The following is a 23,486-nucleotide window of genomic DNA, read 5'->3' on the forward strand; positions in this document are numbered from 1 at the left end:
AAAAAGTTGAACAATTGTACGGTCTGTCTGTATGATATCTAATTGCTCTCTACCGCCACCTACTTTCTTGAGGAGAAACACAAGGCAACAAAGAATTTCCTGTTTGCTGACGTAGTTTGACCACCGCTCAGCGGAATGTTGCGAAAATTGTAGGAAAATTATTGTAATACAACCTAATAAAATACATCTCAAAAATTGTAATTACAATGGTTTTATATGGTCCAAAATTTGGACAATGATTATTTTTCCACACAAATTCTGGCACGTCCAGCTGCAATCACATAGAAATGTCCGAATCGATTTATTTTGAAATTTTACATGTTTTAATCATATGCTGGAAATTTCAGCTCTCTAGTGTTTTTTTCTCATGGATTCTTTTATGATATTATAGAGAGAATTTCCATAATTTGTAATATAATGCCACAAGAGTTAAAAGTGATTTTCGTTTTTGTTACTATAGCTGTGGCAAAAATTGTATTTGCTGGGCGCTCGGGACACAAAAGCAGTTGGGCCCCCCCCCCAAGCTCCAACACGAGCGCCTAGCCGTGTCTTTTTAAAGCCACGGCTCAGATTCGGGTGTCACTTTTAGCACCGGCGCTCATCTTTAAAGCTGCCGTTGCAAGTCGGCGCGTCTAGACTAAGTCCGACGCGTGCTTTTGGGACAACCTCTGTGAGGTGTCACTGGAAAGTCAAAAACATGACAAACGTTGTAAAAGAGGAAGAAAAAATAAGAGAGGAAAGCTGCCAAAACAAACACGTGCACGTAAAGCATACAAGACATTCGGAACGAGTCGTAAAAGGCGAGCGTGGTTAACCGAGGTGTTTTATGGGGAGAAGCACAGGTGCAAGAGCTCATCATCGCTTGCACCTGCGCTTGAAGGAAATAACAACTGCATCCAATCAGCGAGAGAAAAATCTGCATGGAAAAAACATGAAAAAAAAAATCAGGTGTGAAATTATACCATCAAAAATATCAAATGTGAAATTATACCATCGAAAATATCAGAAAGAAAGCTTTTATGATTAACAGTAAAACATGGATTTTGCTAGCTATATTTATCTCGTTTTGCAGCTGGTGTAGCTAGCCAGATACATTGCTATTGATGTATGTATTGATCTATATCGTTAGTTACATAGCTAGCTAGCTACTTACTTTGCTTTCTGTGTAGCTACATCTATCAAGTTATATAATTAAAGTAGCTTGATAGGTACAACACTATCTACCTACCTACCTATCTAGTTAGTTATGTAGCTAGGTAGCAGGTTATATAGTTATGTAAAGTATGTAGTAGCTATATCTATCTGGTTATGTAGTTAGCAGGCTAGTTATTATCTATCTAGTTACGTAGCTAACTTGCTAGTAACTTTGCTTGCTATGTAGCTATAGCTATCTAGTTACATAGCTAGTTATATAGTTAAAGTAGCTTGCTAGTTACATCGATAGGTAGGCTATCTATCTGGTTATGTAGTTAGGTAGCTTTCTGTCTACCTACAAACACACATCCACTGGCTTACTGATTTAAACTTAAAAACATTATCTATTAGCAATATTGTCTAATTTTAATATTGGTATCGTAACATTATAGCATAAATTACAATCTATGAAATATTTCATAACTGCCACGAAGAACAGTCTCTCTTCAAAAACAAAAAACGAACATAATAGAAACTGAATTGAGATTCCACCCGAAAAAAAAAAAAAACAGTTTTTTAATAAGGTATTGAACACTCAATTCATATAATCGCTCAGTCGCCGGGCTCAATGTTTTATTGGTTAAACGCCGCCCCCCTGTGGCAATTGTTTGTCATTACAACTTCCGAGAGCCAGCCGCTTTGTTGCTATGGCAGCTGAAACGAAAACACAACTTCATTTGTCTGACGGTTGCGCGAGTCCAATTTGTCTTACAACTTGATTACGGTTTAATTACAAAAAAAAAAATGCCTATTGGGCCACCAGAAGAGTCATTCGAAAGCGAGGAGCAAAAAGTCACAGAAGGCGACATGGGCCCTCTTGAACCCGAAACAGAACCCTCTAGTAAAAGTGAGGATCGTGATGAAGATGACTCCACGCTCCTCTTGCAGCAGCTGGAGGAGGAGAACCAGCGATTGAGCCGGCGCAACACGGAGCTCCACAACCAGGCGGCCCACCGCTTGAGGGGGACCGCCCCCCACGGGCAAGACCCCGAACCCGACATAAAGGAATACCAGGAGTGCCTGGAGAACCTGGCGGGGCTTAGGAAGCAGAGAGCTTCCCAGGTGGAGAGCGCTCGGGAGCAGGAAGACGAGCTAAGACGGAACAACCACGACCAGCTCAAACAGGTAGCTGGATTATGGCGCACAAGTTAAAAAAAACAAAACAAAACATTATAACCACTACAATCTCTTATACTAAATCGTTAAGGCCTCATATCTTGCAAAATCAACTTTGGTAGCGTTTAGCTATGTTATGCTAGTAGTAATTACAAAACACCTTCACGATCTCGCGGTTCGGATATCGCGGATTTTCAGTGATGCTGCATTGTAGTGCTGATTTACGTCGCAATTTTTATTCATTTTATCTTGGATTTGTTACAAAAAATATATATCAATTTGATTAAATTGAGAAAAAATTCTACTACATAGATTTCCATTTGTGACCCTATCTATTGTGGGTTTACCACCATTTTTTTTTACGTTTCCTCCCATCTACGTCGGTCCAGACAAAATATGAAAATGTTTATTTTTTTTGACCCCGCGATAAACAGGAAACACTATCATTTAAAAAAAAAAAACCTTCAAATACATAGATTTTCCTCAAATGCAGCATCAGGTAAACGACCAATTAGAGCTCAGCTTGTAAATGTCACATGACCAAATCCAGAAAACAGGTGAGTTGTGATCCGTCGTCACCCGAGCACATGTGAAGTTATTTTCAGATGACTGCATGTGGCAAATTTCATTTTTACGAAGTTGTGGACAATGCGACTGTTTTTTTTTTTTTTTACTCCCGAAATTGACGTAAGAAGTACAAAGTATGCGTTTACCACACAAGGTGATTGCTCCCAGGTGGAGGACGAATGGCGCTCCCTGTGGATTTTGAAGCGGAAGCATGCCCTTTCGCTGCTCCGAGGACATTTGTCTCCGGAAGCGGCCCGGTCAAAAGTGGACGCCGCGCTGGTGTCCGAGCAGCTGTGGCGCCAGGATCTCAGGAAGCTGCGGCTGGCCCACGCCGCGATGGAGAGCAGGGTGCTCCGTTTGGAGGCGGAGCTTCGCCAGGAGGAAGAGGAGGCGGCGCAGGACGTCTTGCTGCGGCAGTTTAAGCAACTGCTGGCCCAGAAGATTCACCAGCAAAGAGTGGACGAGCGAAGAAGTCAAGAGGCCTCCAAACTCCGCAAGAACATCAAGCGCACCTTGGAGGTGTGAGGTGCAATTAGCTTATCGCTAAGTAACAATGCAAAACGACTGGCTAACGTGCTTAAAACTAGCCCTCAAAAAACGGTGGGGCAGCACGTGTAGACAGACACTATAGCAACACTCACAGGCGTATTTTCTTTATCCTCGCCTCTCGTAGTTGCTGTCAAACATGAAGGAGAAGCTGCATTGGAGTCAAACGGAGGTGCAGGCCAAACAGGAGGAGCTAGCCCGGCTGGAGGAAGAGCTGAGCTCCAGGAGGGACCTGCTGGTGCGGACCAAGCGGGCCTCAGCCCGCCTGCAGAGGGCCAACCTGGAGCTGAAGCAGAAGCGGGGACTGCTGGGGAACATGCGCCTCGTGTGGGACTTTGGTGTCACCGTGGACGCCGCCCAACAACTGCAGGAGAAACTGGACAAGCTCAAACGGCGGCAAGAACAAATTGCATCGTTGTAGGGGTTTTGCAGTGAGATACAAGTTAAATTTATTCCACGGTCTGGATTTGTAATGCGCTAATAATTAGCATGTCTAAGGTATTTTGTTAGCACAAAGCTAGGCAGACATGGCAAAGATGTTATTTCTTCTTACTTTTTATGTTTTTTTTTCAAACAAACCGGGGGTGGAATTTAAACACCTTGTGTTTTATCATGTTTATAATAGTTATTTATGAATATTTTTTCCCATCAACCACTCAAATTGTTCAGTGGTATTAGGTCTATCCATACATGTGGAGGTTAAATTTATTAACGCCCACAAAAAAAATTAAAATTGCATGGTCTGTCTTTGTAGTATGTGATGTGATGATGACACTTAACCCGTCTCTACCGCCACCTACTGTCTTGAGGTGAAACAAGTCAACAAAGAATTTTCTGTTTGCTGACATAGTTTGACCGTCGCGCAACAGAATGATGCAAAAATCATAGGAAAATCAATGTCATAAATCCTGTAAAAATGCATCTCAAAAATGGTAATTATCATGGTTTTATATGGTACAAAATTTGGACAATGATTATTTTTGTACACAGAATCTCGCGCGTCCAGATGCAATCACATAGGAATGTCAGAATTGTTTCATTTTAAATTGTGCAAGTTTCAACCTTCTGCTGGAACTTTCAGCTCCGTGTTTTTATTTCTCATTCTTTGTTAGCGTAAATCAAAGGAACTTTCACAATTTGTAACATAATGCCACAAGGTTTAAAAAAAATCAGCTCATTTATATACTTGGCTGAAGCTAACATGGCTGAAGCGTTTCCTCATATCATGCAATCAAAGAGAAAAATTCTAAAATCAATGATTTCATAGAAAAGTGGAAATATTGAAAAACAATGATGGTGCAAATGTTTTATTGTTAATGCGTTTACAAACGATCACTTCACAATATGTTTTGATTGGTCGCCAGCAGATAGCAGCATTGTCAAATGAAGTCACTCACACGTCACGTCGGCGTTCAGTAGTATACAGCGTTCGCTCGTTTATAGCTAGCGTTACGTTCCTCAAAATGTGTGTATATATATATATATATATATATATATATATATATATATATATATATATATGTATATAGCGATTTTTTTGCAATAACAAAAAAACTAATAGCAAAAGGAACAAAATGAAAAATACATTTAAACTTTTTTTTTCTCTTAAGTTTGTCTTACCCACTTCCCCAAAAAAACGATTTTATATATTTATTTTTAACCCCCCAAAAAAAGAAAAATTTAAAACCACAAAAACAAGTTCAAACAATGATTCTGTGGATGATTATAATAAAATTAATTATTTTTTGACTAATTTTATTGTAATTTACCTTGCTTTTTTCTTGATATTTTTCTTCTAAGTCAGAGGAAAAAAATCTTGATTCAATTTACTTAAAAAATAAATAAATACAAACAAGGGGATGAAACATTCTTTTTGTTAATGACCATAACTTTATTGTCGCTTTACGTTTCTATTTTTCTTTATATTATTCCTCCTCCTAAGGTGGACCAGACAAAAAAAAAACGACTTGATTTTTTTTTTAAACTAATAAAAAATATTAGCATAACTTTACTGCACAATTACTCACTATGCGCTTGGTATTTTTTCTCTTTCTAAAAATGTATTTGCAGCTGATTTTACATACAAGCAGAGACTAGTTGGAAAGCAAAAATGTGTTGACTCACATCATCCTTTCTTATTTGAAATGCAAAGCGCAATTGCGATTGGCGAGGAAGCGAGCGGACTCTTCAGAGGTTGGATTCATCCAAAGACTTCATGATGTCGCCCACCCATTTAAGATTCGGTTTGGCGCAGATGTGGCGGTTCTTTTTGGTCACCAGACTGCAAGGGGACATTTAGCAAAGACACTTTTATTGCACTATTTATTTTTATCACACTATCTAAAAAAAAAAAAAAAAAAAAAAAAAAAACTTACATGACCCCCATGATGGGACATCGGTTGTCCGTCACGTAATAGGACTTAATAAGTTGGGGGTTCAGCCGTCGTGGGTAATGGTTAAAGCAGCAATCTTCTGGCCCGATGGAATCTGGCGAAAGAAGGCAAATTTACGGGCTGAAAAAACGAAAAGACAAATATTGGTGTCTCACTGTTGCTGTAGACGGCCGAAATTGTGGCAGCGCCCAGCATGCAAAGCAGAAAGACGTGAAGGCTCCTCATGATGCTGCTGGATGATCAAACGTGGTCACGCCGCTCCCGTCAGTCACATTTATACTCACCAGGCGGTGCTTTTTACAGCGTGGAAGGTGGGCGCCCGTTGCGGTTTGGACACGACGTTTCGATGCTTTGCGCTAACAAACTTTCCACTCTGCTTTCAAAAATGAAGCGGAAACCAATTGTGGTCGTCGCCTTCATATGTCAAGGAAATATAGACATCAGTCTGCAATATCACCATTCGCAAGTCCTTTATTTGCGACTTGTTCCTTTCACTCCGGCAGCCGGTCCGAAAGAATAAATAGCAAAACCCGAAATGGACAGCAATTGGACACACAACAGTGCAATCATAGTTTACATTCATTTCCTTGGTGCTCTCGTTTTCTTGGTCGTTTTCAACCACAGAAGATCAAATAAGCAAATGTAACAAAGGATGAAACTAGGGGCCCGTCTCATTCCAGTTATACTAACCAACACACGCATTCAGTAAAAAAAAATGAGTACTTGAAAAACACCTCGGCAAAATTTTCACTCAGAAATCAGACGACAATTTTACAAAGATTAGTTTTTTTTTTTTTTAAACTTCACTCTACTGCCACTGAAGAACATATGCGCCAAAGATCCGTTTTCACTGGGCTAGTAGATTCAGTATTGTTTGTATTATAAGTTGGAGAGTTAAAAAAACTTTACTTGCTGTAATAAACAAACGATTTAATCTTTTATTTTGTGATAGAACACTTATTTACTGCCATTGGCAGCAATAGATGTCAATGATCCATCTTAACTGGGCTAACAGCGAACGAGTCAAAAACACATACGAAAATACATATTGAATATCAATAAAAAGGCATCCCAAGTATTTTTAATTTTACTGGTTGTAACAAAGGAAGTTAAAAATCCCTCAGCAACATGGGCGCAGCCATACCTGCCAGCAGGTGGCAACGATGTGAACGACACATCGTTGGCAGCCATCATTCCTTCCATTGTTTCCCATTCAATGTGCATAATTTCCTTGGTCTGAATCAAGAGTTATTTTGGCAACTTTCCAAAGTCAAAACAAATGAAATGTCTTTCAATACATTAATATTGACTCTAGAAAATTGTGACTATGAGTAGTCAGAATCTGAAAGGAAAAACGTCTGTCAAGGATGCCATATCACGGCTCCGCCCCCTGCTGACATGTATGGCTGTGTTGTCTCGACAAATATGTTCCCTGAGCCATTATAAGTTTGCCTTAACAAATCCAGCAAAACCAAAAATGTGTTGGGATGCAGGTTTATTTTAAATATAGCCACTATAGCATCCTTGCACCTTCTTTAGAAGACATCAGTAATATCCTCCTGAGTCCCAGCCTATTCCTTTGTGTCCACCGTTGCGTCCATTTTGGCTCAGTAAAACAGCAAAGTCAATCGCATCCCAGCCAAACACATAAGACATAATTGCAAGGGCCAATATGTCCTTTAATTAGGACACTGTTTTGGACGAAAAACTAATAGGCTGGATCTCATACCAAGATACAGTATGAGTGGTACGGCTCAGATAGTACAATTCCCGACGTGAGGCCTTTGGTCATTTTTAAAATTAATTTTCTTAGAATTTCTGAATGAAAAAAAACAAAACATTCCAAGATTTTTTTCAAGTACACTTTACCCCACATATTTTACAGTGTAGACATGGATAAAAACACACAAATGCAAAGTGAAAAGCGCCTGCGGGATGACTCGTGATGTGCAAAAAACAAAACAAAACAAAACAAAAAAATTATTGCAATTCCGCATTGTGTTGCTGCACTTGGGGAAAGAGTGCAAAACCACACAGGCAAAAAAAAAAAAAAAAAGTTTCCTGTTTCTAAGCAACACCGTGTCATCAAATTGAGCAGTGGATGACGATCAACCTCGATTTGCACTCGACAATAAAACGTGTGCAGAAAGTGCAACATCAACTTAGCAAGTGAGATGAAGAAATTTGATGTGAAAAAAAATCTCTGCCAAAAAAACAAAAAACAAAAAACACCAGCAGCAAACGACCCCCTTGCAAGGAATAAATACTTGCCACCAATCAAAAAGGAGCAAACCGAAAGGTGCGGCCTAGCGGAGTGGTTGGTTCCCAGACGCAAATATTCAAAGGCAGCTTCTGACCGTTTGCGGAGTATCGTCTCCACGTGTAACATACAAAACAGCGATCGCCTCCAGACAAAGGCGTTTGGGGAGTCATCGATTTAAAAAAAAAAAAAAAAAAAAAAAAAACGCCCTTACGGACAACCGAGTGACAAAATGGACGTGATAAGTGGCATCTTGGTGGTCCCGCCGGGTCCGGGAGTGTTGCCACTCCTCCGCCGGGAGTTTGTGAAATAAGGCACCCCGAGCTCTGCTACTCACGAAACACCGGTTCCGCCTTTTTTGCCTGATGCGCTTCCTCCGCAGGTCAGCGCTTAATCGCCGGACTGCCTCGCTCCGGATCTTTCTGTAACGTCTGCAGGACCTAAAATGACAGCAAAAAAAAAGAAATGAAGTCATTAGTTACTCACATACTGTATAATAACAGTTATTGTGATATTGAATGTGTTATTATATATATATATATATATATATATATATATATATATATATATATATATATATATATATATATATATATATATATATATATATATATAAATGAAAGAAATGTGACTCATACTGTTTTCAAAGAAAGATTGAAAAATAAAATGTTACTGAAATACATGAATCATGGATGAAACTACATTTTCTGTAGAAGTTATTTCTGTTATTTTATTATGAGATAGAGTATTACATTTTTTATAATGTGTGTGTTACCTAGTATTAAAAAAAACATGTAACAATTTAGAGAAAACAAGGGATAGGACCCGACAAGTTCTTGAATTTCTTCGTACTCCTTTGGAACATGTTAACTACTGAACTGCTTTATCTGTTGTTTGCTTTTTTTTTCCTTCTTTTAGTTTATTTAATTTTGTTTATTTGTTCAATAAATCAATCTATAATTATCTTGATTTCTCCTGGGCAAAGACTACATCTGCTTCATACTGACATTACGTCGTCTCAATCTTTATTAGAATAACACAGTTCCATGAACACACTATTTTATTGACGCATTGCATTTAAAAAAACACGCATTTCCTTTAATATCTATTTAAATGTATACTAATTTATGTGAGCTCCATTTTTCCCAAAGATGATGACAAATTGTCCTTACCTGTGCCCACCTCCTGTTGCGGCTGGTCATGTGGACGGCGGCAATGTGCTGGAAGAGCTGCTCGGCGGGGACCAGGTCGTGCAGGCGTGTGAGGAACTGGGCCATGTGGATGAAGTCCATGCCGGTCAGCACGTCCTGGAAGAGGCGCAGCAGGCCCAGAGCCGTGCGGAACAGGAACTCCTCGCCGTCTCGGCAGAAGACGTCCCACACGCGAGACGCCAGGTCCAGCGGTAGAGACTTACTGTACAGGGTGAAGATCCTGCAGGCGGGAGTTGACGAAGGATTCAGTTCAACACAACAGTAAAATCAAACTGGAAGTCAACCTCTGACTGCCATTTTTCAGTATTATGCTGAAAAGTGGATTATTCATTACCGCCACTTTCCTAATATGTAAAAAAACAACTGATGAAAGGAAAAGTGATATTTTATAGGCTAAAAAAACACTTGCGAAAGAAATTTTCAAGAGGCACAGTCCCCCAGCCAAATCTCCCTCCTGCTTCCACAAACAAACAGCCACTTCCTGTTTTCTCAGAAACTCAAACCAGCCGCCATGATAGCATTTTCAAGTCTGCAAATTGAAAAATGAATTAAAAAAAGACTCACCAGTCAATCAAATAAATATCAGGGGTCAGGTTGTTCTTCTTGAAATGTGCAAAGAGCTTTGGTAGGTTTTCTTCAAAGAACACCTCAAATGCAGCAAAGTAGGTCAAAATCTGCAGCCACACAAGGAGGAGGAAGCGTCAGTACTGCGCGGGTCCCACAAGGTGGAGCCCTATCTTATCTGGTGCGCTGACAAGGCTGTGGTCCACTCTGAAGAAGGCCATCTGGCAAGGCTTGTTGAGCAGGTTGGCGAAGGCGATGAAGGCGTCGGCCGTGTCCAGGTTGAGGATCAGCACCGCCGCGATGAACGACATGCCCTGCACCTGCCGGCGCAAAAGCCACAAATAAGATCTCAAAGTGGCACGTGAGGGCATCCGGACTCGCAGGAGATGCCGCTCTTGATGGAACGCCATTAACGGATGCCTAAAATACCTTTTGCACTGTAAAAGAAACAGTTACAGAACCACAAAAAACACAGTACAGATAAACATTAGGTGTACACACACACACACACGCACACACACACACACACATATATGCAGGAAATTAGAGGGAGCCATTCCCACATATTTCACAAACGCCTTATGCATCTGAAATACTCCACCTTTTTTCATCCTCTTTGAATTTTTTGGAAATCATTTAGGCTATCAAGGGTTAAAGCTTTTATTTAACTTTTGAAGACATATTGATGATGCTGTAAGATCCCTGTCCTTTTTGCAAGAATTTTACAAATGATATGTATGTTGTCTAAAATTAATATAAAAAAAAAAATCCCAAAACGTTAAGAGAAATGTGAAAAGTTGTTCAAATCAAAAGAGTTGAGGTCGTTTTTTTTTTTTGTTTTTTTTTTAATGGTAATATTTGCACTTTTACTGAAAATGAATATCGGCTGAATTATGGCCTTCTTTGATTACATATCATTTGAAAATAAAAATAAAAAATAAAATTAAAAAACGGTCCATGTCTAGAGCAGCGGCACTCAAATGGAAGTTGTCGTATGGAAGAAACTTACATAGCCGACGTCTGGCCGGTAACAAGTGTAAGCTCCCAGAATGCTGTGCAGCACGTCATGGTAGGGCCCGCCCTTGACCGCAAACAGAAGAAGCACGCGTTGAAGCGTCGGAACCAAGGAGGCGCCATCCCAGGCCACGCCCGCCACCCACCTGCTGGAAGATGCACAACTGCGGGAAGGTTCTGGAGATGTCCAGCTTGATCAGCTCCAAGCTGGACTCCCGATTGGACGAGCCCGCATCTGCCAGAGGGCGGCGCAACATCGGGACAACATGAGAAGTGGCGTGAAAGCCCCGTGGGCGCGTTCCGCACCGTGAGTGATCCATCAGGCCGTACCTTGGCTTTCAGCCTCGAGTGCGCCGGCTGGCGCATTCTTCCACTTTTCTTTGGCCCTCGCCAGGCAAATGTTATAAAGCTCTACGGGGCAGATAAAAGGATCCTCATTACCATGATATGGAGCTTGCAAATATACTCTATGGCTCTCTTATGATCAATAAATCTTTTTGCTAAGCATTTCTTCGTGGCCTGGTACCAAAAGATGCAAAATATAATCTGGAAGCTTTTTTTTAAAAAATATCTGATCATTTTTCATCATTGTTTCTAAGGCCCTCTTTCCATGAGTTGTAACATTGAAAATTGCACTCTACTACATTGCTCTGTCAATCAAACACATTCAATTGTCAAAACTAATTTTTATGTCGTTTGAGATTCCAAACATTGAATTTCAGCTACTGGTAGTGTTCCGTTGTTTCTTTTAAAATGAAAATAAAAGCAGTACAACAACCTTAAAAAACAAACAAAGAAAACGAAGCAAAAAGTTGGGTCGAATTGAGCGCGCCAACTTTTGACGCATAATTGGGTTATTTTCAACCGGATCTACTTCGAGTGTGGGCACCGGCGTGTACCATGCGTAATGTTGAGTTCGTTGCCCATGGCCAGGCTCCACACTTTTCCTCGGACGCTGGGCGGGATGCCCTGCCACCACAGGTCCCTCACCCGTCGCGACGTGCACCTGAGGAGGAATGGAGAGGTCAAAGGCGAACTCCTGAAACTAGGGCTCGTCCGCCTGCGTTTTTTTCTTTTTCGGTCTAACATGGCACTCCAGTTGGGCAGGATCTCCTGGTTCCAGGTATGAGCGGCCGAGCCGATGCTCTCCTCCAGCTTGCAGCGCTCCTCCACCTTCTTCTTCCTCTTCTGAGCCTCCTTTAACTCTACCACAAGAAAGAGGCACGCTGGGAAAGTGAGCAGGAAGGATGCGAGAGCGCGGCGGGATGGCGTTACCTCTCTTCTTGGCCAGCGCCACCATCTCCTCGTATTGCTGCCTGTGTTTCTCTGCCTCCTCGGCCGGCTTGGCTGGCAGATTACTGCAACATACGCATGCTGTGAGGAGGCGGACTTCGGGGCTACGCCGCACTATCGAAGGCGCCGACAGGAAATGTTTGTTCCCACTTTGAAGCTATAAACGCGTCTATAAAAAGCAGTAGAATGCTCCAAAACTAGCTACATTCCAAGTATTGTTGAATATATTGAATCCAAGGTACCTATTTCAGTACTTTTCAAGTGTTTGGCTAAATGAGGTTCTAAAAATGGTGAGTACTAAATGAAGTATTGAAGCAATCATTTACTTTAGGTAATGGGGCACTAAAATTGATGACTTGAATTACCAAAGTAATTTAGCTCCTTGAAGAATTTGTGATTAATTGTCTGAAGTAATACAGCACTTTGATGCTTTAGCAACTAAAGTCATTCAGTACCAAGAGAAATCCATTAAAAGGAACAGTGTGTAAGATTTGGCGACATCTAATGGTGAACTAAAACATGGATTGTTTTTTAAGCACGCACGTATGGGTTGTAAAGGGACACTGTGTAAAATTAGAGCGTTTTTCATTGGTGCTGCGTTTACCATTGTCCGTAGATAGAACAAACATGGCAGCCTCGGGAGAAGTGCCACCCCCCATGCAATATAATTTAAAGGAAACTAGACCTACGATTATATTTAAAACAGACTGTTGGTCATTACAACCACATTTATTTGCAGGTTTTAGAAATGTATAATTGAATGTATTCCTTTTTAACGAAATACGGTCTAATTCTTGCACAGTATACCCTTATAAAGAATCATTTCTTTGCTCAACACTGCAGATGTTGCTAAATTTACCCAAAATACCCTTTAAGTACCTAATTCCGTTAGCGCTTAATTAACTAATCAAGTTACTTACATGCATTAATCTGATTAATTCATAATTAATTTAGCCTGCCTATGGAATTTTGCATCCTATGTTAGCATTTAAGCGGGAAATAATAGGAACATGGGCTTGGCTCACATTATGGTGTTAAAACGCAATGTTCAATGTTCTTTTGCGCCAAGGAATACAGTTGTACTCATATGTTCACATAACTATTTGGTGGCCATAAAATCCAAAGTATGGTCAATAATGTTGGATATTTTCAGTGGTTGGATTGGAGGACAGATGCACATGTGAATTTTGGTGACAATTACAGCATTTCTTTGTCATCAAGACATTTAGTGTTTGTACATGTGCAGTTGTGCTCATAAAGTTGTCAACTTCATGAGCACAACCGTTCCCTCAGTAATGTCTGTTGATGCTGAGATGTGATTTGAGTGCAAAAGCGCCATAAAAATGGGAGGAATGCGTGGAATGTGAAGATAAGTAAGCAACGACGTGCTTTCATCACCCTTGTGTAAAGTCAAGCCTGGAGGCTAACGCGGCGTTGTTTACATACGCAGGTCGGTCCTCCAGGATGAGAGCGGTGGTGGAGAGAGGCTCAAAATCCAGGTTTTTCCTCACATTCTGCCTGGGGGACGTCACATTGCCATGTCCGGCTCTGCCTGTCTTTGTTTCATATTCCTGAGAAAAAGAAGAAAAAAAAAAGCACCATTCAAGACCTTTCATTCATTCAATGATGTTTCTGATGAGAACCGATCACATCATCCTATCAAGAGAAAAAGAAGAAAAAAAAAAGCACCATTCAAGACCTTTCATTCATTCAGTGATGTTTCTGATGAGAATCGATCACATCATCCTATCAGTTGAGGATAGGGCTGTCACTCGCAAATATTTTTGTAATCGATATTAAAATGACTTTTTGATGGCCATGACAGATTACTCAATCATCAAAATGATTAACCACTAATTTGAAAATAGGTTTGTTGTTGATCGGTCCGTTAATGTTGACAGCTTTAGTCGAGTCGCGCCGCCGATGTAAATGGGTCAAAAGCAATATGATCACACATCTGTGTGTGCATGTGTGTTGCCGGTAAATAATGCAGGCCGACTGACGGCCAATCGGCTTAAGCTCGATCGAATCCTTGTGACCGATCAAGTTAATTGGATTGACTTTTTATTTTTTTGGTCTGTTGAGAGGAAAGAAAGCATGCCGGAGCACAAACCAAAGAGTAATCAGGGTAGAAGATGAAACCGGATTTAATGTGAGCCATAAAAGCCTGGTGAAGCACTTATGCGTGGAGTCAAATAGTCAAACAGTAAATGTGCTGTAAAACCAGCCCGGTGCACTTTGACGCCGACACGTGAAAAGTGATATAAAAACAAAAACAAAGGCAAGCTGCAGTTTCAGTGATTTTTTTTCCCCTTCATTATGGCCTAAAATTTGACTTTGTCAGCACCGCGCGAGCTTTTCTTTTTGCATCTGAGTCATCCACCTGCCCCAAGCAGCACAAAGCCCCTTCCAGGAAGTCAAAGGGGCCATTGTGTGAAATCGGAGGCGTCTATCCGGAAGCCGCGCTAGCTGGCTCCCAGCATCCACGCGGCTAACTCACCATGAACGTAGCCGTTGCGCGCGAGACGCCGACGGTCCTCCAGGGGCGAGCGGGGATTTTGCTACTTGGCCCAGCCCTAGACCGACGTCATGGCGGCTCCCCAGGGGCTCGCTAGTGGCGACGGCACGGAGGGACGGTGGATCGGCACACTTCGAATGGGAAAGGATGCGGCCGCATGGTGGCCCCCCCCGCCCGTTTTGCGCGGCTCCCTTCCCCCGCCTGCCCGAAGAGGGATGCTCCCGCCAGATGCTCTGCATCCGATCTGGGGCGACCGGCGAGTGTGTCTACGTGTGTTTGTGCGAACGCGTTATTGCATGCGCGCATTTGTGTGTGTGTGTGTGTGCTTTCAGGACTGCACTGCAATGCTCTGTGATCTGGTGTGCCTTGACAGCCTTTCTAATCGATGCCAGAGAAACAGATCATCATTCTCTTTGACTACATTACAAATTGTTATTCTTGAGAATTTAAAAAAACAAAAAAAAAAAAGGAAGGAAAAAAACAACTTAAAGACACATCGTGACGCTGCTTTCTTAAAGAGAAACGCCGGTTCCGCAAAGAGCAGTTTTCCAAGCCTGCCTTGAAAGCAACAGCAAAACAAAAGCCTTGAAATTGGAGCTTTTTTTTTTGTCTTTGTTAACTGATTCCTCAGGTGGGATATGAGGTTACAGCAAGGGATCGGGTTGTGAAGTACGCATGGATACTGGTCAAGAGACTTTTGGAGCCTGGCCCCAACTCCCAAAATGTTCAGAGGAGTGCTACCCGAACAGATAAGCTCAGTGGCTCTCGAATGTGGGTGGGGGGGGGCTATAGATTATTTTGTTGTATATCTTATTTAGCACCTCCAGAAGATAAATCGTGGAACATCATCTGTTTTTCACTTTTGACAAAGTGCATCCATAAAAAAACTCAAGAATAAAAACACAATGTGGGAATAGGCTGCTTCATGTTCCAATTATTTTGCTCTTAACTTGAAAAGAAGGATATCTATTAAATTAGATTTGTCGCTATCTGCATAAAGTCTGTTAAATTCCCATGTACTTGTATTGAGAAATACTGCTTTAAAGAAAGCAAAACCGTTACTGTTTTTATTTAATTGCGCTATTTACAAACTTTATATAATGTGATCCTTAAAACGCCCTCACTGACAAGGTCCTTGCATAACAATTTTTATCTCCGGTGAGGAGTGAGACTCGACAATAGCACTTGGCCTTTATCGTGCCTGAGTTCTGCACAATGATAAGCAATGCATCAGCAACCGTCATTTATTTAAAGGAAACGTTACCTTTTGTATTCTTTTGTGGTCCTTGATGGGCGCCTCTCGTGGCGGCACCTTTCCAAACAGCTTCCATCCGGCATCTCGCTGCTCCACTGAGTGACTGTCCTTCACTTTCCTGGCAAAGAGACTCCTAAAACACACAGTGCCAACTGGTCAATAAATAAATAAATAAATAAAAGTCAGGCTGAGTGTGCTCCTTCTTTCGAGTGTCCGTCACATGTAAGGTTCATTCACCGACCTCATTCTAGGTAGACCGATCAAGACAGACGTTTACAAATCGACAACGGCGGGCACTCAGCGGACATATCCATCCTGGAGCCTTCATTCGCTCTAACTGGGAGAATTTTGTCATCCATTGATTAGCTTGTTTGCAGTTTGAGGTTCTTCATGCGGGTATGGGTAAAGATGACGATATCACATTGCATCATGTCGTCTTTGACAAAGGTTTAAACAAAAAGGGGACGATGCAGTCGGCAAATGACAAGGACTCGTAAAGTGTTGCTTTGAAGTAATCGCTGAATTTGTTTTCCTCTGCAAGAGCAATAAAATGCACACGTGACATTTTACGCTTTTGTGTACGCCGCAGAACAAATGTTGACAAAGCCATTTTGCCCGTTTGCCTCGAGTGGAGCTGAAGGGTGGAGAGCGCTTGGAGCGGAACGGGAGGAAAGTCCAGCCTTGTTGCCGCTCGCGTGGCACCAGAGGCAACAAGCTATGACATGACGAGAGAAGGCATAGCGCGCGCAGACATCAAAGCGCCGCCACCCCAAATCCGGATTTCGAATTCCAATTTTGAAACCCGGCTACGGTGCCCCCTTTTCACAGAGTTGATTAAATCACAGCGGGCATAAAAAAAAAAAAAAAAAAGGTCCCACTACCTGTCAATGTACAGAAGAATCGACGGGGTCGTCATCCTACAAGGTTCGTCAAAATGGCATCGGCAAAAGTTTGCTAAGAGGAGCGCATCTCATGGCTTTTGTCCAGGGAGTGAAATGCTGAAGTAACATTTCATTCCTTGTCTGCTCCACCCACAAATATGAAGGGCGGTGAGGGAATGTGTAACTTGCCAATGGCTGATAACAGTACTAAGCACAATGCACTGGATGAGGTTGTGTGAGGATCAGGAACCCTCCCCAAGCCACGCTTGCAAACATACCAGTAAGCGGAAAAGGATTTGCAGTGATTATGCTGGGCCACTAAGATTAAAATACATGAACAAGGTGCTGACTCATTCGGTGTTTTGTGTGCATGTGAACCAATAGCATTCCTTCGCTATGAATATGCTTTGTTGGGTGGCTTTGCTGCTTTTGAAGTTGGATGGTAAAACAAAAAGAAACACGTGTGTTTAAATCTAGAGCGTGAAGATTGACGAAGATAGACGATAATGTCCATTCTTTCGGGGCTGACATTTATTCGTAGCCAAGCCCGATGACAAGCGATATATGGAGCTTATGTTCATTTTTAGTCAAAGGGAAAATAGTGGTGTGTTTTTTTTTTTTTGTTTAATTCGCTAAAAAGTGAGAGTTTTAAGCTGGTATTAATGCTTTAAGTATTCATATTTGCCTCTATCAACACTTAAAAGAATCAACATCTAAATATATATTATATATATGTATATATAAAAGTACACTACAGGCATATTTTCTTTACCCTGTGTGAAAATAATTATTATCTGACTAGTTGTAAAAGTTGTTTTTGTGTCTTCTTGACTGCATTATACTGCCCCTGGTGGCCAATTTGTTTACACTCCAGATTAATTACTCTTTATACAAACTGCCTAATTTTATTCAAGCAAACACAGTAAATACAGAGTGATAATTTACCTAATACAAATTCTTTTTCAATTTTGGGGGAGGAGCTAGAACAGATTTGTGGCATTTGCATTCATTTTGACCAGGTAAAAAGTGTTTTAAATATGTTGTTTTAATTTGGTTCATAGAAAAACAGACGCACCTGTTGAACAGGCTGGCAAGAGATCCCAGTTTCTTTTGCCTGCCATCCTCTTCCTGTCTCATGACTCCAGGCGGGCTCGCTAGCGCCGGACCCCTGAAGTCCCTGGGGCATCCCGGCAAGGAAGCCAGCGCCAGATCGGAGAAGGGAGCCACGCAGCTGTTGTCCGTCTCCAAGGTGACGATGGCGCTTGAGTCGGAGGTGACGGTTAAATGCAAAATGTCCTCATTGGACACCGACAACTCCGTGCTCATGCTGGACACGCTGCACACCGAGATGTCGTCGCTGCGGTTCAGGACTTGGCGGCCCGCGGCCCCGGGCAATCTGAGGCCCGGGCTGAAGAAGCGGGCGGCGTCGAAGCCGCTGCGCGGGAAGCTGGACGACTTGGGAACCCCGTTGCTGTCGGAGGGGTCGTCATCTAACGTTAAGGTCGCGGGAGCGTCTCCTCCGCTGACATCTGGAGGGTTGAGCTCCAGAGTTGGGATACCAGAATCCTGGGAAGTCAGACTGTGGCTGTCCATGTCCTGACTGAGCTTCTGTGGGCTGCTGTGGAAAACCGAGCCTGAAGAGGGGCATGGTGTGGAATCACCTTGGAATGACGCGCTCGGATTGGAGAGGTGCTGCTTGGAGAGGTCGCGAAGGCCGCAGACAGACGAGCCTCTTACTACGCAACCGTTCTCTGCAATGACTCCTCCAGACGCACCTGGAGAAAAAGGAACATCTATTAAACCCCCTTAGACCTGAATTAATTCCGATAATAAGAATGGGAAGAGAAAAAAAAGATGGAGCGCAAATGCTGTCTTTGGAGGGGAAGGGGTTAGATGCAAATTTGCGACCATCTGTGTTTCGGAGTTAATGTGGATTAATATGGTGGCAAATCTTCAAATTGTGTAACCCTATCACAGTTGTTTTCAAATGAAGGTGCCAGTAACTTCAGCACCTCAGTCATCCCTGAATTTTTGACCACTTGAGATGACCAGATGCGCCCGGATCTGGCTGCTAGGTAGCCCCCCCCCAAACATATACACACACACCGACCTTTCCTCCCCACTTTACATTTATTCCTCGAGGTTTCTTTGTTCATGCACATGCAAGTTTTTTTTCTTCAGGCCTATGCTTTAGCCTTTGCTAGATAAATGAAGAAGACTTGTTTTTTTTAACGTCTTCATCCCTTGTGTTTTCCCTTATCTGAGATCAACTAGCCGTGTAGCAGCTGCTTGCTGACAGGCCTTGCTCATCCGTATTCCCGTTATTGTTTTAGTTTATCTCTTGGGTGCTTTGAGTCTGTTTAACTGAATCTCATTCCCTTGTACGTTTGTAGATGCAATGACAGTAAAGATTCGTCAGTACCCCTGGCATTAAATTAAGGCACTTCAGAGGGATTATGTTGGATTTGACATGTTTCTGCGTGCATAAGCAAATATAATTACGAGCTTTTTAAATGACCAAAAAGGAAGATTGGCTTTCTTTTCAAATTGAGATCAAATTAAAAGGAACATGAAGCATTGTGATACTAACTAGAGTTGATGCTTCACCCATCTAGTTTCTGAAGTTGCAGAATAAAATACGCCTAGACATACCACTACAAATGTAATAACACATTTTAATAAATCATACATGCATGGCACAGCACTGAGTATTTTTTGTTGCTTTGCGCTGGTTCGGTAGTTGAAAAAAAATACTTCAAGGGGGATAAATATAAAAAAAGAAGTGTGTGAACAACTACTCTAAGTGAGAATACCTGAGTACGTTGGTAAGACAATAAAACAACACCCACAAGCATCCATTCTTCATTCTCTCGGAACAAGACTAATATTACTGCAGCTAGCTGAGTCATTGTGGCGCCACTCATTTCAAAGGGCAATGATGATTTAAGATACACGTTTTGAGCTATAATTACTTTGACTTTCAATGTAAGTCAATTTGATTCAGACCGTAGACGAATATGTGGCAGCAGTTTTGTTCTAAAGCGGCCACATTTGATCAAGTGTTATTTTTATTGTCCTGTAGTACTCCTATCTCTAAATTTGGCTACCTGAGATGTATCTGAAAAGAGCACCTTGCGAGTGTGTTCATTTTGTTACTTTTTTCACGGGGTTAAATTTGAGCCTACTACAGATTGAGAAGTTTTTTGAACCACATCACGTGCATCGTATTAAGCTTGAGTTAATGTTTCACTCCAGTGTAAAACAACTGCAGTGTTGTGTGTGTAAACAGGAGCCACGCAGGTACAATTGCGTGACTTTGGAGTGGCAAACGGCCAGCAGGTAACCTACCGGCTCGGCTCTCCGTCCGGCCAGGGTCACAGCGGGTCGGGTTCGCCATGGGGGCCGCTCCAAGCTACAGGTGGCCGGCAGCCCTCGCCGTCCGCTGGCCGGAGCGCTCCATGGAGATGGCGTAAGCACTCTCAGCTCCCCGGTTTTTCCTCAACAAAGCTCGGCGTCAGCAAACGTGACAGCCCTGAGGTCATTTAGCGACGCGGAAAAAAAAGAAGCACTTGCTCGGTAATAAGCCCACTTGTCTTCCGGCGTTTCCTCAATGGAAGCGAAGCAGGGTGGAATGTTCTGGAAGGGATTTGAATACCTCCGCGGTGCTCGGCGAGCAAGTGAAATGAACAAGTTTGGAGGCTTTAGTTGACATCTTGTACCTGTGCGACTGTTTCCGCCGCCATTTTAAAACAAACTTGCGACGGGGTGTAATCGAGCCCTGAGTGTTGACGTCGGATGGAGTCACCTGTCCACGGCTTAAGACATCATCAATCGACCTCACAAACCACGATGCTAACGCAAAATTGTGTCCATTGTTTTAACTCGACCGTTTTTTTTAATATTTCAACCTTGTTCGATTTTACAATTGACTAAAAAGAGTCTATAATTTAAAAAAAAATGAGTTCGTTGCTAACTTTTCGAAATCCCGTTTGTTTGCTCATTGCGTGGATGGTAAACGAAATAAAAAAAAAAAAAGATCACGTCCCTCCTTTTTTGCTAATCGTTCAGTCTTTTTACAGTCAGCAGAGCTTCCGCTTGTTATGTGAAAACGTAATTCTTCTTCACGCCCAGCAGAGGGCACTGACACTTCCTGGAATGAAAATTGCCTTTTGTATTTGCAATCACAGTACTGTACCTCTTTATCAAACTATTGATAGTTGTAATCAGAAGACGATATTTTTCAAGTGATTAGTCTAGCATTAAAGTAATTTAATTGTTTTCAATTGGCCAGCGATGACTAAGATAGAGCCAAAACTTACATTTTGATTTAGACAGTATGTTACTGGTACTGTTTTTTTAAGTCTACTTAAATGTTTCCTTAAAGTTGCGTTATGCGCCCCCGCTACTCGAAACAAATGATTCTGAATAATATTGCAGATAGATACAGGCACCTGTAGCAGAGGAAAGACACCTGTTTTTTTTTTTTTTTTTTGGTTAAACGTGAAATACTAATTAACATTAAAAGGCTTGGTCCAAGGTAGGATGTTCACAAGTTTCGAGATTTCTTATGGCTCGCTACATTATCTTAGCTGTGGTTGCAGTTGCAGCTGGGTGCTTTGCATTGATGTAGTAGGCTAAACTTAAGATGCTTCTTATAAAGATTACATATCACTCAAACTATCAAAATGTGCCCTTGGGGCATTTCTTAAAGTTGAATTTATCATTCATCGGAACGGTAACTCCCACATGCTTTTTGAGGCTACGTCAAAGGCAATTTCAGCCAATCAGTGTCTACTTCAGGGTGTGATTGATGTTTGATTACCAACCCCCAACAACATAAGCACAAGAAGCTTGATCTAATCAGCATACAGATGCATGAAGTTAATTAAAACATGCCATTAACATTATTAAAAAAATAACATTCAACTATGACTGCAATTAGATGGCAAATCTTGTTATTTTGACGCCCTACTCAAAAAAAAAAAAAGCCCTGAAGAAAAAAGGCAAGTTGACATTGTGATGTTTGGTCGACCCTTTTATTAGATGTTAATGAAATCCACAATGAAACAAAATCATTTACTCAGGGTGTACATGAAATCATAACACACATGGCTACTTTTGAGGGAGATGGGGACAACCAAGAGGAAGGAATGAAATGAACAAAAAGATTTCAGTGCGGGATTACGTTCTTTGAACCGCGGTGCGACCAGAACTCCTCGAGTCTGTTGGTGTTATGGTTTGCAAAAATAACATCGCCCCTCACCGACTGCATTTTCTCGTCAGTTTGTTCCTTGTTGAAATGCAGCAAAGAAAAATGGAAACATTTGATGGTGCGACGCATTCCTTTCAACGACGCGCTTTATGAGTCGGACGATGATAAACTCACACACGCTTTTTGCGTTTCTTAAAGACAACGCGCGTCATCGCCTCCCAAACTCAACTGTGACAATCAAATCGAAACTTTCAAACCGTCTCAAACTGATCAATCACCTCACTCTCAAAACATTTTGCTTCATACAAAAAAAAATAGGTGGACTCATGTTTGCATGATGCAATTTCAGAGACTTCCTGTGAGTTTTTTTTTTCCTTAAACAAACCCAGGTATCGTCCTGGTAAAAGCAAACATGCAAAATGTGACAATTTTGTCTTTTCTCCACATTCTTTTGAAGGTTCACAAGCGCCATGGCATTGCATAGAAACATCGGGGGCTTTTGAGAAGCCCTCCACATTGCTTATGCCGTCTACGATGGCTTTCAAAAAATTCATTTTGAAATCTCCCTCTTCTCCTTAAACGATATATCTCTAAATAAAACCGGTCGTCTCCTTGGTTTGCTTGGAAATAGCGTCAACGTGAGGTGCGCCATCAACGTTTGGCCGATAGTAGATCGTGTCGATGAAAGCGAATGAAAAAATTCCTGAGTGTCCGATGACAGTGAAAAACGGGCGGGAGGGAGGGCGAGAGACCCTGAAGTTGGAGAAGGGTTCCAAAATCAGTAAGCGTGGCGCACGGGCACGACATTGACACGTTCATTTCCAAGCAACGGGGCACCCATGGGAATATTTGTGCTTGAGAATCACGGTTAGGATATAAAAAAGAAAAAAAAAAAAAGCCTTGTCAATTTCCCTTCAACCAGGACAAAATCTCGGCTCAACCGGGAAATGACAGCCTCACTAACCCTGCAGATTTTTTTTTTTTTTACCCAACCATAATTTCAAATCAGCAACACACAAGTCGCAACACTTGAACCTCTGGATCCAATTAAGTTTTTTTTTTCTTCCTTTTTTTTTTTTTTTTTTTGAAAAATTTGCTTTTTTTTGTTTTGATTTTAAAGAACGTATTCATGCGTACACATTCGCCATTCATTTTGAATCACGCGCAGTGGAATACGACTCATACTTGGACAATATATATGGTGGACCAAATAAAATTGAAAGGAAAAAACACACCATACATTTAAAAAAAAAAAAAAAAAAAATTCAACCGTACCTTGTAGTGTGATTATGGCATTTAGTTTTTTTTGTGTCTGTTTAACAACATGTTCATATGATTTGCTTTTTCAACAGTCTTTAAGCGGAGAGTCATTTGTATGTGTTGCCTCAGGACGGCAAACTGAAAGGAAACACAGTGGCCAGACAACTCAAAAAAGAAAAAAAAAATCAACAGTAAGCAGGAG

General features: G+C 41.6%; 3 protein-coding genes across 3 annotated transcripts; 1 reads left to right on the forward strand and 2 right to left on the reverse strand.

Moving 5' to 3' along the window:
• The first annotated feature begins 1,843 nt into the window (after positions 1–1,843).
• On the forward strand, positions 1,844–4,226 carry cfap184 (cilia and flagella associated protein 184). The gene is made up of 3 exons (XM_088432757.1): positions 1,844–2,319; positions 3,046–3,396; positions 3,551–4,226. The coding sequence occupies exons 1-3, from the start codon at positions 1,939–1,941 to the stop codon at positions 3,842–3,844; spliced, it is 1,026 nt and encodes a 341-aa protein (XP_088288883.1). The 5' UTR covers positions 1,844–1,938; the 3' UTR covers positions 3,845–4,226.
• Positions 4,227–4,714: 488 nt separating this feature from the next.
• Positions 4,715–6,187, reverse strand: ccl36.1 (chemokine (C-C motif) ligand 36, duplicate 1). The gene is made up of 3 exons (XM_088433982.1): positions 5,972–6,187; positions 5,799–5,910; positions 4,715–5,704 (listed from the first exon to the last, which is right to left on the reverse strand). The coding sequence occupies exons 1-3, from the start codon at positions 6,039–6,041 to the stop codon at positions 5,611–5,613; spliced, it is 276 nt and encodes a 91-aa protein (XP_088290108.1). The 5' UTR covers positions 6,042–6,187; the 3' UTR covers positions 4,715–5,610.
• An 82-nt stretch (positions 6,188–6,269) lies between these two features.
• tbc1d14 (TBC1 domain family, member 14) lies at positions 6,270–20,556 on the reverse strand. The gene is made up of 14 exons (XM_088431587.1): positions 20,161–20,556; positions 17,888–18,587; positions 15,941–16,064; positions 13,605–13,729; positions 12,141–12,223; positions 11,953–12,070; positions 11,765–11,871; positions 11,196–11,276; positions 11,012–11,100; positions 10,861–10,932; positions 10,043–10,171; positions 9,852–9,961; positions 9,249–9,507; positions 6,270–8,516 (listed from the first exon to the last, which is right to left on the reverse strand). Exons 1-14 carry the CDS (start codon positions 20,207–20,209, stop codon positions 8,460–8,462), a joined length of 2,103 nt encoding a protein of 700 aa, XP_088287713.1. The 5' UTR covers positions 20,210–20,556; the 3' UTR covers positions 6,270–8,459.
• Positions 20,557–23,486: the final 2,930 nt, after the last annotated feature.

The sequence above is a fragment of the Hippichthys cyanospilos genome, chromosome 1, assembly GCF_059441005.1.
Source record: "Hippichthys cyanospilos isolate Australia breed blue-spotted pipefish chromosome 1, RoL_Hcya_1.0, whole genome shotgun sequence".
Taxonomy (NCBI): domain Eukaryota; kingdom Metazoa; phylum Chordata; class Actinopteri; order Syngnathiformes; family Syngnathidae; genus Hippichthys; species Hippichthys cyanospilos.